The 18,298-nt window shown below is 39.4% G+C and overlaps 1 protein-coding gene across 3 annotated transcripts in view; it reads left to right on the forward strand.

The window, feature by feature from the left end:
* The first annotated feature begins 184 nt into the window (after positions 1 to 184).
* Positions 185 to 18,298, forward strand: part of BBS9 (Bardet-Biedl syndrome 9) — a 464,828-nt gene continuing 446,714 nt past the window's right edge. Inside the window, exons 1-2 of one of the 3 annotated variants that reach the window (XM_078059433.1) lie at positions 185 to 943; positions 10,536 to 10,656. In XM_078059433.1, coding sequence (XP_077915559.1) covers positions 10,545 to 10,656 — 112 coding nt within the window. In that variant the 5' untranslated portion in view covers positions 185 to 943; positions 10,536 to 10,544. The remainder of the gene's footprint in view (positions 944 to 10,535; positions 10,657 to 18,298) is intronic. The other 2 variants (XM_078059432.1, XM_078059434.1) reach the window with 2 other exon arrangements.

Consider the following 18,298-nt stretch of genomic DNA (forward strand, 5'->3'; position numbering starts at 1 on the left):
ACCACCGCCTGGTTCACATACGGGGCCTCTTGCGCCTGAGATCGGGGAAAATAACTGCTCCGGGAGTCTGCGACGCGCGAGCCCGCGGAAAAGCCCAGACGCTCCGCCCCTCCTGCGCAAGCCCCGCCCCCGCGGGAAGCTCCACCCCACGCGCTGACACGCGGGACGGGTAGGCATGGGAGGGGCGTGGCCTGCGTCCACAGCGGAGGCAGGAGGCGGATATTCCTCGGAGCCTACATCTGAGGAACTGTCCAAGGACCGGAAAGGGAGTGGTATTAATTATCTCTGTGCTAATAAGGACCAGGGAGTGGTTCACTCCAGCCCCCTCCTTTAGAAATCTGATTCCAGCCAGGCCAAGCAGAAAAAGTCTTCCACTTTCCACCCTCCTCGGCCACTCTGGACTACAGCCCCCAGAAGGCATCGGAGCTCAGCCATCCGACTTGCGCAGCGGCGTTCGTTGTAAAGTGCTATGACAACAGGGCGAAGATGGCTTGGAGTTAGGCGGGAGTAGGGAGTTGTCCCTTCCGCCGTTGCTGTCCTCTATCTGCTACATCCCACTGACTGCCTCCCTCACCATTTCCTCCTCTTTGTGAGAAGCAGGACTTGCCGTTGTTCTGGCCTGCCTGGTCTCTTCCAAGGGATTGATGCCGTTTCCCCTGCGTGTCTGCGGGGTTGACACAGAAGGGATGCAGGTTTACTCCTTGTGGGTGTCGCTCCAACTCTGTGGAGCTGGTGGTGCTCCCTGGTGAGGCTCTATCTGGGACGTGGAACAAGTTGGAGCAGGGGAACGACAGGGAGTAGTGAAGCGAGGGGTTGCTTTGCTCTGCACCCTCCATTCTTGCTCTCGTCGTTGCAGCCCTGGGACCCTGGCAGGCGTACTTAAAGGGAAATCTGCGGAGAGTTCGAGGAAAGGTGGGGCAGGACCCACCTGATTCGGCATCAGGTAAGCGTATGTCTGGAATTAAACATTGGGAGCTTGAATGCCCTTTCTGTGTTTTGTTTTGTGGGCAAGATTGATCCTCTGATGCCATGGAATGGTTTTGGGGGATATTGGATGATAGGTTTCTTAGGAAGGATGTTTGCATTAAAAATCGAACAGAACGCAACTAGGTGCACAAAGTGTGTGGAATCTTATGAACATTTTTAAGAAAGGGTGATAAGAATTTTTAAAGATTCCATTCAGAAATGTCACGTGGTGCACAAGCATCCTCCTCCCATGACTCTTCAACAGGTCTTGTGAGCAAATGGTCAAAGCAATTCTCAGCCTACGACTGCAGTAGGATGCATGCACTAATACCCTCTAATTCTTGCAATAGGATTACTGCTTCTCCTTCTCTCTCTATATTGCAGACCACAGCAGTTTAGATGAACTGAGCTGATGTTTATCAGCATCTCCTTTCCCTAATTAAGTCCTACAATTGACTTCAATGGAGAAATTCATAGTTTTGTTTTTGTTTTTGTTTTTTGCCACCTCACTTTTCCTTTAAACATGAAACCACGTCACACACATACACAACTTGAAGATGCTAGGAGGAAAACTATCGGTCTTCACTAAAGTTGTCCAGCATTTAGAGCGGCATAGATTTTCTAACTTGTTAGAAATACATAAAGAGAATAATTGCTGATATATATATATTTTTTTGTGAATAGACTAAATCCTTATTTAGGAGAATTAAAAAAAACTTGCAAATAATTTATAAGCTGTTTGAGTTTAAGGAATTTTTAGTTTTGTGTAATTGTGTGTAATTGCTCTTAAATTACAACCACACACTTATGTTTATGGTACAAGTTCTTGATGAAAACATTCACTGAAGGGGAAAAATCCAGTATCAATAGTATATAGTAGTTGTTAATGTTTTACATCTTTTGATGTATGTAGCAAGTCTCATCCCTCAGAATAAAGACTCAAATATTTCTCAAAAATTATTGAAACACATGATGTTATTATAAAACATCCCTGTTGATTAACATTTCAGTGAAAGATTACTGTCATTTTTTATTTTTTATTTTTTAAAAGATTTTATTTATTTATTGATGAGAGAGAGAGAGGCAGAGGCAGAGGGAGAAACAGGCTCCCCAAGGAGCAGGGAGCCTGATGCAGGACTCGATCCCAGGACCCTGGGATCATGACCTGAGCCAAAGGCAGACACTTAACCATCTGAGGCACCCAGGCGCCCCATTTTTTAAATGTTGCATTTAAATATTCAGTCCAGAGGTTCAGATTGGCATTGCTCAGAATACATTTCACCACCACCACTTCTATTACTACTACTAGGTTACTACTGACATTTATCTGACATTTATTGAGTACATCCTATGGTTAAGCAGTTACATGTGTTAGGCCATTTTATCTTCCCACCCCCCAGAACCATTAGGAGATTAGAAGGTGAGGGACTTGTTTCAAGTCACTCTGCTGAGGTGTGAAATGGAAAAGAGAACCCAGGTCTGTTTAACTCCCTCTCCTGTGCTCTTTTGTCTTCTGTGTCTTTTATTGAAAATTTCAATACTGATTCCTTATAATATTGTCTTCAAAAGCAACATTCTTCTAATTCTACATATACTTGTCACTTTTCTTGCCCTGGATGACCTACTTTCCAAAATTTGAGTCAGGACTAGCATGACCTGGAGAAAGTAAAACTGCAAATATGAACAACAACAGTGTCAGCAGCTTAGCCTCCTAATTCCAGGATCTACCTTCTAATCCAAATATTCTCTCTCTCTCTCTTTTTTTTTTTTTTTAAGAGAAGGAGAGAGAATTTTAAGCAGGCTCCACGCCCAGTGTGCAACCAAACCTGGGGCTCAATCTCACAACCCTGAGATCACAACCCTGAGCCCAAGTCAAGATCAGATGCTTAACCGACTGAGCAACCCAGGCACCCCCACATTTTCTTTCCACAGGATTCTTGGGGTTATTTTTGTTGCAGCAATTCTTCTAGTCATCCTTCCATATTGTAGGACTAGGCCAATGGGGTGTTAAAACATCCATATCTTAAATGAGAACTAAATCTGAGTAAATTTTGATATGGAAGATAATGTATATATGTTAAGTATTAAAAACAAGAAAGTGTCAAGTATGGAAGAGTATTTCTGGAGTTAGGGGATAAAGAGGTTTTCTTCTATTTATTATTCTAATGAAGCATAAGAAATCAATCTTTTGTGGTTATAGGTATGGACCCTTTAAAACCTTCACATTGTTGTTTTCTAGTCATCCTTAAAAAAATTAATTAGGTCGGGGCGCCTGGGTGGCTCAGTCAGTTAAGCATCTGCTTTGGGCTCAGGTCATGATCCCAGGGTACTGGGATCGAGCCCCTCGTGGGGCTCCCTGCTCAATGGGGAGTCTGATTCTCCCTCTGTTCCCCACTCCTCCTGCTCTCTCTCTCAAATAAATAAACAAAATCTTAACAAAAAATTTATTTAGGTGTATGAAATACTTTCTTGCAGTTTGAGCTTGCAGTGATTACAATTAATACTAACAGAGTATATCTTTTTAGTCTTTGTGGGGTGGCTTCACTGAATGTTTAGGGTTCTGGAGTAGACAGCCTGCTTTGGGATGCTACTTCTACTACTTACTAGTTGTGACCACTTGGGCAGGTTTCTTAACCTCTCTGTATTCAGGGATACCTGAGTAATAGTACCTACCTTTTACTTTGTAGTTCTGTTTTGAAGATTAAAATAGAGTACTTGCAAAGCACTTAGAGCACTGCCTGGGACTTAGTGAATGATTAGTAACTCTTAGCTATTATTTTCCTTTATATCAGTACTTCTTTTTTTTATTGTTGAATAATATTCCGTTTTATGGATATGCCAACATTGTGTTTATATATTCATCAGTTGATAGACATTTGGATCATTTCTACCTTTTGTTTGGATCATTTTTACCTTTTGAATATTATGAATAATGCTGCTATAAATGTTCCTGTATAAGTTTTTATGTGGACATATGTTTTCATTTCTCTTGCAACCTTGGACTGGAATTGCTGGATCATATGATTACTCTATGTTTAATTGTTTGAGGAGTTGCCAGATCACTTTCCAAAGTGGTTGTACCATTTTACATTACCACCAGCAGTGTATGAGCATGTTGATTTTTCCACATCTTTGCCCAAACTTGTTTCATCATAGTGGGTATAAGGTGGTATCTCATTGTAGTTTTGATTTTCATTTCCCTGTTGGCTAATGATGCTGAACATCTTTTCATGTGTTTATCAGCCACTTGTATATCTGACTTGGAGAAATATATATTCAGATCCTTTGCCCATTTTTAAATTGGGTTTCTGTCTGTGTATTATTGAGTCATAAGAGTTCTTTGTATGTTACATATATATATATATTTAAATATTTTATTTATTTGAGAGAGAGAGAGAAAGAGAGAGAGAGAATAAGCTGGGGGAGAGGCAGAGGGAGAGGGAGAAGCAGGCCTCCCGCAGAGCGGGGAACCTGATGTGGGGCTTGATCCCAGGACCCGGGATGATGACCTGAGCCGAAGACAGACGCCCAACGACTGAGCCACCCAGGCGCCCCTAAAGATTTTATTTATTAATTTGAGAGAGAGAGAGAGAGAGAGAGAGAGCATGAGTAGGGGGAGTGGCAGAGGAAGAGGGAGAAGCAGACTCCCCACTCTACTGACTCATGCTTTTTCATTTTTTCTTGATATTAAATTGCAGGCAGTGGCAGTCTAACAAGACAAGAAGCTAGAGACCAGGGAGAGGGTACGCAGAAGCAAGTTTCTGCCATTAGCTGTGTGACTCAGGGGAATCATGTAACTAACCTCTCTGGGTCTCTCTTACAGAAGGAGAGGACTAACTGATTATTAGGTACCTTCTAGCTGTTAATGTTAAAGTCTCTTTTTCAAGCTTGGAAAGGTAACAGGTGGCACAGGTCCCAGGAAAAAGGAAGTGGGAAAGTAGAGCCATGCTATAAGAAAACATCTACTTTGGCTATCAGGTATCAGTTAAACTGGTGCTTTTTATACATTAAGGTACATGTGAATCACCTGGGGATATTGTTTGAGGTGGGGCTGAGGTTTTGTATCATAAGGTCTTGGGTGATGCTGATGCTGGTCCATGGACTACACTTTGGGTAGCAAGGAGCTAAACAATGTAGGAAAGGAGAGCTTTCAGCAGCTAATGAAGTGGAGGGTGACTAAGGAGAAACCGAGAGCAGGAGAAGCAGGAAGGAACTAAATGTTGCCTGTGTTATTTTGTCAATAGGAATAGGTCTTAAATTTTATGATTGAAGTCTTTGAAAAATTAGTGCTTGATGACATTTCCATTTACAGACAATGTTGGAGAGTTAGTTTTTCATATTGGAGGGTTTTTCTTTTTTATTTTAGCAAGCTGAAAAAATTTGCTCATTAACAAAGATTTTTGAGGCCATTTTCACATAATAGCTATTTTCACCTGATGCAGTCATGTGTGTTTATACTCACTTTGATTTTTTATATATTATTTAATAGCATTGATGGAAAAAACTCTTCTTTGTGACCATTACGTGGGTGTTTAATATGTTCTCTAGGCAGGTCCCATGAGGTCTTCTCTTCTGCCTACATGAGGGGAAAGATACCCCTTTGGATGTTGAACAGATCTTCTCTTCCTATTTTCTCTCCTTGAGACTCCTTTTAAACTGGCTGATGCAGAATGTGTACAAAGGATCCCATACTTGTTGGTTAGCCTGTTGATTTCTATTTTTGACTGTGTCTCCAAATGGAGTTTTGACCCCAAGCTTTCATTCTTTGTGACATATCAGCAGCATTTCATAGAGCTGGCCACTCTCTTTTTCTAGATACACCTTTTTTTTCCTATTTCCTTCCAGATGGCACACTCCTGGTTTTCCTTTGGTATCATTGGATGCCCCTGTTCAGTTTTCTTTTCTTTTTTTTCCTGGCCTCTGACCTCAGAGCCCCGTTTTTCTACCTTGGAAGCTTGTGTCTGATTTCCTCCAGAACTCTGCCCCCCAGCCCCCCACAGCCCAGCCTCATGCACCTTTTCCCTTTTTGGATTATGCTTTTTATTCTTTCACTGTAATAAATCATGGCCATGATAATAACTATATGATGAGTGCTGTGAGTCCTCCAAGTGAGTCTTTGAGTGGTATTGAATTTGGGTAATATTCTGCTCTGGGCTGCAAGAGAATGATGTATCTTTATATTGTAGTCTAATAGTATATAGGTGTATAACAACTTTCCATATATATCTGGAGTATATAATGAGACTATGTGGCGCTTATTAAGTACTATTAGTTCCCTCTCAAATAAAAAAAATCTAGTAAAAGTGTAATAAAGTGTTTATTACATTTTTTGTATACTTGCTGCCAGGTTTGAAGTTTAGTCATCTGGCAATCTGTATGGTTATATAATGGCATTAGTAATAACAAGTGATGCAGATGTTTTTCAGAAACTCTCCCACATATGTTAAAACTCATTATAAGCTTTTTTACCTCCTATGTTTTTTTCCCTTCACTTCCATCAACACTTTGCCTTTATCTGACTAATTTCTTTTTTAGTGGAAAGAGAGGCCTTGGATGGAATTTTCTTTTTTCTTTTTTTCCTATTGTTTGTTTCTTTAAACTTATCATCTGAAATAATATACTCACATAGAAATTGTAAAAGTAATGATTTCCCAGTGGTAGCAGAACAATTATCAAACTACTAAATTGATGTTAGTATAATACTATAACTAAACTATAAATATTACTTTAAAAAATCTTAGATTTCACTATGTTTTATATTATATACACTTTTCATCTTGGAATATAGCTCAAAGAAATTAAAATTTATCCCATGAAACCACCGCTAAAATCAGGGTACAGAACTTTTCCATCATCCCAAAGAATTTCCCTTCTCCTAGCCCATTAAATTCACCGCCCCCCCAACGCTGGCAATCACTGATCTGTTTTCCATCAGTTTAATTTTTTCATTTTGAAAATGTTATGGAAATGGAATTATTTAATATGTGATCTTTGGGGGTTGGGCTTTTTTTTCACTCAGCATAATACCCTTGAGATCCATCCTTGTTGTTGTTATTTCATTTAAAAAAAATTGCTGAGTTTTATTCTATGGTAAGGATTTACCATAGTTTGTTTATTCACACATTGAAGGACATTTGTTTCTTTTCTTCAATGTAGGTTTTAAAAAAAAATATCATAAAAAGGTAAAAACCATAACAATGGCTAAGGTTTATTGAGTGCTTATATGTAGGAAGTATTGTGCTAATAATACCATGTTCCTTTTTTTCAAACTAAAAGTTTTTATTTTTGATTTTGAATTGTGATAACATATATACATATACATAACATACATAACATAAAATGCATATGTATACATAACATTACCATATACATATACATATAACATACATATACATAACATAAAATTACCATCTTAACCATTTTTAAGTGTACAGTTCAGTAGTGTTAAGTACATTCACATTTTTGTGCAACCAGTCTCCAGAACTCTTCACCTTACAAAACTGAATCTCTATACCCATTAAACAAAAGCTCTCCACTTCTTTCTCACTCCAAACCTGGCAACCACCATTCTACTCTATTAATTTGGCTACTCTAGATACCTCATATAAGTGGAATCATGCCGTATTTGTCTTTGTGACTGGTTTATTTCACTTAACATAATGTTCTCAAGGTTCATCCATGTTGTTCCATGTGTCAGAGCTCCCTTGTATGTATATACCACATTTTATTTATCCAGTCATTCATTGATGGACACTTGGGTTGCCTCTGCCTTTTAGATATTGTGAATAATGCTGTTATGAACATGGGCGTACATATCTCTTTGAATTCTTGTTTTCATTTCCTTTGAATATATACCCAGAAGTGGAATGGGTGGATCATATGGTAATTTATATTTTTATATTTTTATTTATTTATTTATCTATTTATTTGTTTTTTATTTTATATTTTTATTTTTTTAGAGGGAGAGATCGCAGGGGAGATGGGTAGAGGAGAGGGAGAGAGAGAATCTTAAGCAGGCTCCATGCTCAGCACGTAGCCCAACATGGGGCTCTGTCTCACATCCTTGAGGTCATGACCTGAGCTGAAATCAACAGTCAGATGCTTAACTGACTGAGCCACCCAGGAGCCCTGGTAATTTGTATTTTTAATTTTTTGAGGAACCACCATACAGTTTCCATAGCGGTTGCACTCTTTTAGATTTTCACCATCAGTGCACAAGGGTTCCAGTTACATCACATCCTTGCCAACACTTGTTATTTTCTGGGTTTTTTGTTTGTTTGTAGTAGCCCTAGTGGGTGTGAGGTGGTATTTCATTATGTTTGTGATTTGCATTTCCCTAATAATTAGTGATGTTGAACATTGTTTCACATGCATTTTGGCCATTTATATATCTTCTTTGGTGAAATGTCTGTTCAAGTCCTTTGCCCATTAAAAATTTTTTTTTGTTGACATGTATGAGTTCTTTATGTATTCTGTATATTAACCCTTTATTAGATATATAATTTGTAGATATTTTCTTCCATTCCATAGGTTGCCTCTACTGCATTCTTATTTATTCCTCACAACATCTTTCGTTATTTTATAGATGAGGAAGCTTTTAGTAACCCTCCACTGATTTCATGGTTTGTATGGAACACGGATTCAAATTCACACTGACCTTCTCCAGAGTCTACAGTTTTCACCACCACATGATTCTCAGCTAATTTCTTGGCCAACATAATGAAAGCAAGTGGTCTTGCTTTCTGTGATTAGCCTATGTGGAAGGCCTACTTTAAGAAGCAGATTGATTTACATTTTTAAATTTTAATTTTAATTTATTTTTAAAGATTTTATTTATGTATTTGACAGAGAGAGAGAGAGAGAGAGAGAGAGAGAGAGAGCACAGGCAGGGGGAGTGGCAGGCAGAGGGAGAGGGAGAAGCAGGCTCCCCACAGAGCAGGGGAGCCCAATGTGGGGCTCTATCCCAGGACCCTGGGATCATGATCTGAACCGAAGGCAGACGCTTAACCAACCGAGCCACTCAGGTGCCCTACATTTTTTTAAATGTATAGTTGATCCTCATTATTTGCAGATTCCCTAGTTGTGAGTTTACCTATTTGCTAAAATTTATTTGTAATACCAAAATCAATACTCATGGTGCTTTTGGGTCATTCATAATCATGCACAGAGTGGCAAAAAATTTGAGTCACTTGACGCACATATTCCAGCAGATGTCATCCACAGTAACTGCCTACTTGTTTCAGCTCTTATATTATATACAAGTATCCTTTTCATGGTCTACTTAGTGCCGTGTTTTCTACATCTCTGTGGTTTTGGTTTATTTATTTGTTTTTTTAAATTTTTGTTGCTTAAAAAGGTCCCCAAATGTAGTGGTGAAGGGCTGTCTAATGTTCCTAAGTGTGAGAAGGTTGCTATGTACCTTATAGAGAAATATATGTATCAGATAAGCTTCCTTCAAGTAAGAGTTATAGTGTTGTTGACTGTTGAGCTTGAATGTTCGTGAATCAACAGTATATTAAATAAAGTATCTTTAAACAGAGACACATAAAAAACAAAGTTATGTATTGATTGGTTCATGAAAATATTGTGATTAGAGGCTCACAGGAGCCTAACTTTCTATTTTCCCTAGGAGAAGTAGTTCAGTATTTGCTAAGTTCAGTATTTGCTAAGGTTTGCTGCAGCCTTATAGAATGGAATGTCTTTGAATAAGGAAAATTGACTGCATTTCCTAACAATTATTTAAAGCAGTGTAGCATGAAGAAAAGGCTCATTTATGTTGGATAAATGAACTTCCATAGAATCCCAGGGTGTGTGATGTTTGTGTTGTAATTCAAGAAGTCCAATGGGCTTTCACATTTACTATATCAATATCAATGGTAGATGTGGCTGGCATATCCTCATTCTAGATGAGGAATCAAAGTAGAGGGAGATTTTATGGGTTGCCTGAGTCACAGGTGGTTAGTGATATAGTGGTATAAATGCCTGTACACTCAGTTTTCCTGGTTGTGTTTTGGTGTGAATTTCCCTCTTCCACTTTGCCTTTCTACAGTTAGAATGGGGAAAGTGTGTGAATGCTTTTTGAGTACCTGTAATGTATCAGTTCCAGTGTTAGTCATTTGAACTCATTTGCTCTTCTCAGCAATCCATTGTGACAAGAGATGCTGTGGTCTTTCCAAAGACCAAAATGAAGGAAAATCAGGTATTTTGCTAAGGAATTATGTACTAATTAGTGCTGTTAGAATTTGAATCTTGATCCTCCAAAGAATATTTTTTGATACTTTGTGTCATTCTCTACCAAATGTTCCAGAAGAAAGAATTGGCCCAACATTTATGTATAAAATTTTTCAGACTGACTCTCCAATGGCTTTGCAAAATATCTGATCATGTTTCCAGTTGTTTGGATTTGTGGTTTCACACATTTCTGCAAAATATAAAGAATTAAATTTAAATTCAGAAATGTTTTTCTTAACATTGTCCAAGTTTAATTTGCTATGCTTTAAGAGATAATTGATTTATAATTCATGGTGTGAAGTAGATTTTTACTATAAATAAATGCTTTCTTTTTATAGTGAACGAAAATGTCTTTATTTAAAGCCCGTGATTGGTGGTCTACTGTTCTGGGAGAAAAAGAAGAATTTGATCAAGGCTGTTTGTGTTTGGCTGACATTGACAATACTGGAAATGGACAAGGTAAGCAACTTATGGCCATGCCTCTTGGAGGAAAGCTTTACAGACATAAAATAAAAATGACTTCGTTTTTTAAAGTATACTTATTCACTTTAAAGTGTACTTATAGAACTTAAGTGAACTGTCATAATTATGCCCTAATTTTGAAGGTAGTTTTCCTTATAATATTTAGGTAGCAGACTGATAAATATAGTTCTTACTTCTGCTTCGCTTTGTGTTTTTCTGGTTCGTGTTGATTCTGTCATATGACTTGGAACTGGAAAAATATTACAAGGCAATGTTTAATTTGTTTTCATTTGTTGCAAAATTTGTTTCCATTTTTTTGCAAAATTAGGTAGAGCTACTAAAATATTTTTAATTTTGAAGTATTTTTAGAAATTATTTTCAAGGAAAATAATATTTTTAAAAAATTTTAAATCTGAAAGCCATTCATACCAGAATGGAAAAGTTATTCTAGCTCTATTTGTTGATAGAAAACAATTATTAAATCATTACTTTCATTTTCATATTATGATACTAGAAATAGCATTCTGTCTTATATATTTGCTTCTCTTTGCATCTTCATATTTTTTGAAGTGGTCTCTAAAACATTGTAGTTCTGTATCATTGCTATTTGAAACTTATATTTGGTTTTAATGATTTATAGTCATGAGCTGCTGCTTTTCTTTTTTGTAATCCGGATAGTCGTTGGCCTCTTAAAAAGAAAACTTACAATCATTCTTTCATTCAATGTGTATGAATATTGTCTCCTTACATTTTCTTTATTTTATTTCTCTTGTGTATAACAAAAACAGTAGAATCTTGGTGGCAAGGTGAAAGGAGAAAATTATATTGGCAAAGAAGAATGGGAGGTACTAAGCTGTACTGAGCACCTAAATTGTTTCTAAGGAAAATCTGGGCCCTGCCCTCCCACTGATAGGAGATGGGAAGGTCTTCTACTCAGAGGGTGTCCTGAGAGGTTCCTCAAAGATTATCAGCTTTGTCTCCTGCCTGTTTGTTAAAACTTATGATTCCCTTATTATTTGGCAATACAGAATACTTAGGCTATAAAAATATATGCCAAAGAGAACAATTTCAAACCCATTTTTGTCCAAACTATCTAAAGCTCAGTTTGGTTAGAAACTATCCTGATTGATTGTCTGTATAGCTTACTGTTCACTCATCATTTCTATTAGAGCTCTTCACTGGGGTGCCAGCAATGGGTTACCAGTTACCGGTTTGCTTCCTCCCAATTTGTGGCCAGCTGTGAGAAGCTTCCTCTATTTTCCCAAGGGTACTATACAAAAATCACTTCATATGTGTGTCCCACATAGAAAAAATATCGCCTATCATTTCTCAAAGCTTGGACCACCGTGCAGTATCATCATATTCTGGGGTGATTGTTATATATGAAGATTTTCTATTTCAGATTTATAGCTCCTATAAGGCCATATTTCCCAAAGGTAGGTGGATTGGAAGGGTGGGCTTAGGTGTCTGCATTTTTGATAAGCTCCAAAGTTGAAGGATGACACATAACAGTTTAAGAATAATTCCCATTGATCTTATAGAATGGAAGGTAAATGAGAGCAGTTTGGGACATGCTCTATTTGAGATAGGAATGTCTAGTAGGCAGAATAGAGGTAGCGATATTTTATTTTATTTTAATTTAATTTTATTTTTTTAGAGAGTGCACATGGAGCAGGGGATGGAGGCAGGGGGGAGAGGGAGAGAGAAAATCTTAAGCAGGCTCCATGCCTAACACAGAGCCCGATGTGGGGTTCTATCTCATGATCCTGAGATCTTGACCTGAGTCAAAATCAAGAGTCGCTTAACTGACTGAGGCACCCAGGTGCCCCAGTGGTAGTGATTTTTTTTTAGACATTTTTTTTCTTAAGATTTTATTTATTTGTTTGACAGAGAGAGACATAGTGAGAGAGGGAATACAAGCAGGGGGAGCGGGAGAGGGAGAAGCAGGCTTCCCGCTGAGCAAGGAGCCTGACATGGGGCTCGATCCCAGGACCCCGGAATCATGACCCAAGCTGAAGGCAGACACTTAACGACTGAGCCACCCGGGCGCCCCCCGCCCCCCCCCCCCCACCCAGTGGTAGTGATTTTGAAGTGAGCCATATACTGGTTGTATTTGAAGCCCTGAGAATGTGTGAAAATGCATGGGGAAAGAAAGTGGAATAAGATGGAAAGAATCTTAAGACCATAACCTGAAGAATACAAGCATTAAAGGGGGAGGTTTGGGAAGGGTAGACAGTAATAGATTCTGAGAAAGGCAGGCAGAGAGGCAGAACCAGTTGGGCTGGTACCTGGGAGGCAAGGTTTAGTGACACGAAGACTGAAGTTTCCATGCCATTTAGCAACAAGTCATTCATTAGTGTTCTCCGTGAGGGTGGATGAGTGGGCACAATGGTAACAAAATCTAGATTTGCAGTGACTGAAGGAGTAGGAGGTAGGGAAGACTGAGTGTTTATGGCCCTTTAAAGAAACTTAGCTGTGAAAGGAAGCATGGAGGATGATGACTGGCAGTAATGTAGGGTAAAGAGAAGTGGGAAAAATTCAATGTATAGCATAGAGGATATATTAAAGCAGGGATGGGGCATCTGACTGGCTTGGTTGGTGGAGCATGTGACTCTTTATCCCAGGGTTGTAGGTTTGAGCCCCATGTTGGGTATAGAGGTTATTTAAAAATAAAATCTTAAAAAAAAAATAGAGCAGGGATCCAGAGAAGACAGTCAGAGATGGGATCAGGTGTGCAGATGGAAGGTGTGAGAACTTTTTTTTCACTGTGACAGAAGGCAAGAGGGTAAGAATAGATACAGATGAAGAGAAATTTGCAGGTCAGTTTGGGAAGTTGAGACAATAATGACCCCTACTTTTCTTTGGAGTGATCAGAGAGGAAAGGTGGTATTAGGCATCTTGAAATTGTTTTAGGCAAAGCCAACTTGATATATAGAAGGATTCCTTACTAATCTTGAGATCCCAGTTGAAATTAGACTCCATGAATTTAAAGTGGTACTTACTTTCCTGTTCTTCTCAATTCAAGATTCAGATTCGTGGGAGAGACAGATAGTAAGAAGTGGGAGTGAGTAGGAGAGTCTGAGTGGTGCAGTTTAGATTCCATGCCAGCCTGTGGCCTGGAGGAGAGTTTACTACAAGAATCCTAAGTGGAAAACACATAAAGCTGACTGAAAAATAGCTACTACGTTTATCTTTTAGCTACTCAGCATTTATGTCTCACAAGGGGCAACTGTCCCTTGTACAGCTCCACAAGCACGTGCTGTTACGCATCTGCATTGGGAGATAAGAACCACGCACACCTGCTGCTTCAGAGGCACTTTCAGGGAGCCCCAGCTCTGCAAGTCCAGGATCTTTGGGTGATATCCCTTTCCCTTGTCATTTAGTCATGATCACGTTCCAATATTCTGCTGCCTCTAGACTCAGTGGTATATGCAATCTGTATCCAAACTTATATATAATAGTTGAGGGAGAGAAGGAAAAATTTTAAAATTAAGATGGAGGAGTAGAAAAAATTGTATGGTAACTTAAAGAAGTCATATTGGAGGGATACCTTCTGTTTTGTATCTGGTTACTGGGCTGTGTAACTATGCTACTTACTTTTTTTTTTTTTACTACCTTCCATCTGGTTAGGGCTCTTGGTCTTGAGTGGAGATGGAGGGACCAGAGAATTGGTCTAGGCCTGTATTCCTGAGGGATGTAGTACATTAATGCTTGCCTAAAGAGGACTGTAGTAGTTTCATTTACTACTGATCCAGACAGTGTGGGGGAGGATCCTTGGAGATCCCTGGCCTTCACTCATATTTCTTTCAGCATCATTTGGCTCTTAAGAGATGATGATGAGGTAGTCCTGGTTTCTGCAGATTGGATTGTGGCAGTACATTTAAAGATATATGCCTATTCCTGTCCTGTGAAAGCAAACTCTTTCTGTTTAGAAAGGAGAAATGCATTATTAAGATCTAAAACTGTATTCAAGTAGATGGATTGTATTAGTTGGCTCCAAGAAAGACAAGATGTGGAATAATAGAAGAATTTGGGGTTGCCCTTTTAAGTTACACTGATCAACCCTAACTCTCTCTATAAGACCCATTAAACTTGAATATTGACAGATTTGGTTATTAAACAGCGATGTGGTAGGAATCACCACATATGCATATTAACGCTTTTTGGCATCGAATTTTGAAAACTACCCCAAATCAGGCCTAGCAGTGGTATGTATGTGTGTGTGTATGTATGTATGCATGTATGTATTTAAGTAGGCTCCATGCCCAGCGTGGAGCCCAACACAGGGCTTGAACTCACAACCTGGAGATCAAGACCTGAGCTGAAACCAAGAGTCGGACCAACTGAACCACCCAGGCACCCCTACCCATGGTATTGATTTTGATTTTTCTCCCTGATGGGGAGACAGAGTTCCATTGGCTTCCATATAGCTCTCCCCATATAATATCCTTCATGTACATGTTAGGGAACCAAAAGGATGTTCTACTATTTTCTGTGAAAATACATTTCCTTTAAACTCTCAGAAACTGGGTGAGAAATCATAGGCTGGCTTTGCTCTCCCACTGGGTGAACTAAGTTAAAAAATTCATTTATCACTGAGTCTCCATAATTAGCAACAACAGTATATTTCTAGGCTTCCCGAATTAGTAGTAACTCAGAGCCAATATTCAGTATTCTCACAAAGTTTGGGTATTTCCCTTTCCTCAGTGTACCTGGATAAATAACTACTTGTCCTGTAGAGAAGGATCTGAGGAAACTTTATATTAGACATGTGTGGTGTTACAGCAACATCTGTGCACTGTATTGTCTTTATTCAAGGGACTCTGAGTCTGTAAATTGACTTCAGTGTGGAAATGGGTGAGATGCCATGACTGTCTATGTGGTGGCTTGAGTTAGTCTTTTTCAGGGACCTGTAATATTTTTGGTTATAGATTTCAAAAAAGGCTTGAGTTTGATAAACACATTATAGGACCTTCTTAAAATTGAATACTACTCTAACAACAACAACAAAAATGAACCACTGGGAAAAAAAGGGTCTTAATGAGTCATTCATTTCATTCCTGGGGATCCCATTAATCATAGCTTAAAATCCGTGAGAATTAGACGGTTACCTGAGATCTGGTTACTATAAAAGTTCTACTATTTTTTTTTAAGATTTTATTTATTTATTTGACAGAGAGAGACACAGCAAGAGAGGGAACACAAGCAGGGGGAGTGGGAGAGGGAGAAGCAGGCTTCCCATGGAGCAGGGAGTCCGATGCTGGGCTCGATCCCAGGACCCTGGGATCATGACCTGAGCCGAAGGCAAACGCTTAATGACTGAGCCACCCAGGCGCCCCAAAAGTTCTACTATTTAAATACATACACATTTTGATTCTAGGGGTTAAATTGTCACCATGTGGACTTCGCCATCCTGGCTTCCTCTTATCTCTGAAGAAAGGGCTGTGTTGAAGTTGAATCTTGGTTATTTAGTAAGTGAAATAGGGATTAGGGCGTGGTGGGATACATAGGAAGCTCAGTGAGGAGTGTTTTAGAAAAGTTTGGAGGTTTAAGTATATCCAAGCCTTCTAGACTTTGCTAGTAACCTCATTATGTAACATTGTAATCCCATTCTTTGTGATGAATGTCTTTGCTTTTATGCATACTCATTTGTTAGTGTAATTTAAAACCTACAGAATCAGTCCCTGAATTAGCTTCTTAGTGGTTAAGCCTCATGGATATAAGAAGAAAGAAATTCTTTCTGCAGAGTCCCAAGGACCCTGAATTTTATTCTTTACCCTGAGATGGAAATTTTGAGGTTTAAACTTATCATTCTCTTATTTTAAATTATCCAGTGCTCTTAGAAAAGCCATCTTATATATGGTTTGGCATTCCTCCTTCCTGTTCAGTTGGCCTAGGGCAGCAGCTATCCAGTCCACCAGAGTGTCACCTGCAGTGGGCACAGGGTCCCATTTGCCTGGAGGGTTAACTTGATTAACCATCTGTCACCGTGTACAATTTTATTGTTATTTAACCCTGCCTAGAGTCTTACTGCTTTGTGTCCCAGCTCAACTCAAGAACCAATTTCCAAATATTCCTGCAGGAATTGGTACCTGCAGTTTATTCTCTGCCAATTTCTTTCCGAAAAATTTTTTTTTTTTGGTCACAAGTTATAGGAAATAACTCTGATAAATATAAATAAAAGAGGGACTGGAGTGAGAGTGGCATAGATCTCCCAAATGCAGGAAGAGTTTAATTGGCCAAACCTTCGTAGGGGAGGGAACAGCATGGCTCTAGAGACTGTATAGAACTCCTGGGGTCTGCCGTCAGGTCATCTAGCAGCAGATTCCTGGTGTCTCTATTCAGGATTGAAATTCTTAGGATAGTACCTCTCTCATATGGTTCTTATGAGGATTTAATGAGTTAATACATAAAAGTTACATAGACCATTGGTTGGCATGCGATAAGCTCTCAGCAAATAAGTATGTAGAACTCCTACTTCTAAGCAGATGGAAAAAAGTCAATATTCTATACTAATACAGCAATTTCAAAACTGACACCTAAAGTATTAGTTTCCTAAGGCTGCCATAACAAAGTACCACAAATCGAGTGGCTTAAAGCAACAGAAATTTATTCTCTGACAGTTTTTAGAGGCTAGAAGTCCAAAATCAAGGTGTCGGCAGGGCCATCCTACCCCTGAAGCCTCTAGGATCCCTCTTTGCCTCTTCCAGCTTCTGGTAGTCCCAGGCATTCTTTGGCTTGTGGATTTATCACTCTAATCACTGTCTCCATTGCCACATGATCATCTTCTCCTTAAATGTCTTCACATGGCATTCTCCTCCCTCCCACCTCCTCCCTCCCTCCCTCCCTTCCTCCCTTCCTTCTTCCTTCCTTTTTTTTTTTTTTAAAGATTTTATTTATTTGAGAGAGAGAGAAAGAGCGAGCGCAGAGAGGAGGGACAGAGGGAGAGGGAGAAGGTCTCAAGCAGACTCTGCACTGAGTGCGGTGCCCGACTGGGAGCTGGATTCTACCACCCTGAGATCATGACCTGAGCCAAAACCAAGAGTTGGACACTCAACTGACTGCACCACCCAGGCTGACCCCCCACCCCGCTTTCTATTCTTATAAGAGAGTTTTATCGCACACCTAATTGAGTGTGACCTCATCTTAACTTGATTACATCTGTGAAGACCCTCTTTCCAAATAAAGTCACGGATACTGGGGGTTAAGATTTCAGCATATCTTTTTTTGGCGTGGGGGACACAATTCAACCCACAACACCTATCTTACCCTTTCCCCCTCTTGTGTCCAAGTACAGACATTGTTCATCAGAGCATTCTGTCTAGTGAGGGCTCAGAATTCTTTTTAATACAATGATTTTGACAGCTGTAGAGTTGACACTCTATGATGAAATCAGTGTACAACCTTATACTAGTCTTTTGTGAAAGGACTTGCTTTGACTGAGTTAAATTGTAACTACTGACACCAAAGCAAGGCTTAGGAAAAACACGTAATAGGGGCACCTGGGTGGCTCAGTTGGTTAAGCGACTGCCTTCGGCTCAGGTCATGATCCTGGAGTCCCTGGATCGAGTCCCGCATCAGGCTCCCTGCTCGGTGGGGAGTCTGCTTCTCCCTCTGACCCTCCCCCCTCTCATGTGCT

Source organism: Halichoerus grypus, chromosome 12 (genome assembly GCF_964656455.1).
Source record: "Halichoerus grypus chromosome 12, mHalGry1.hap1.1, whole genome shotgun sequence".
NCBI lineage: Eukaryota > Metazoa > Chordata > Mammalia > Carnivora > Phocidae > Halichoerus > Halichoerus grypus.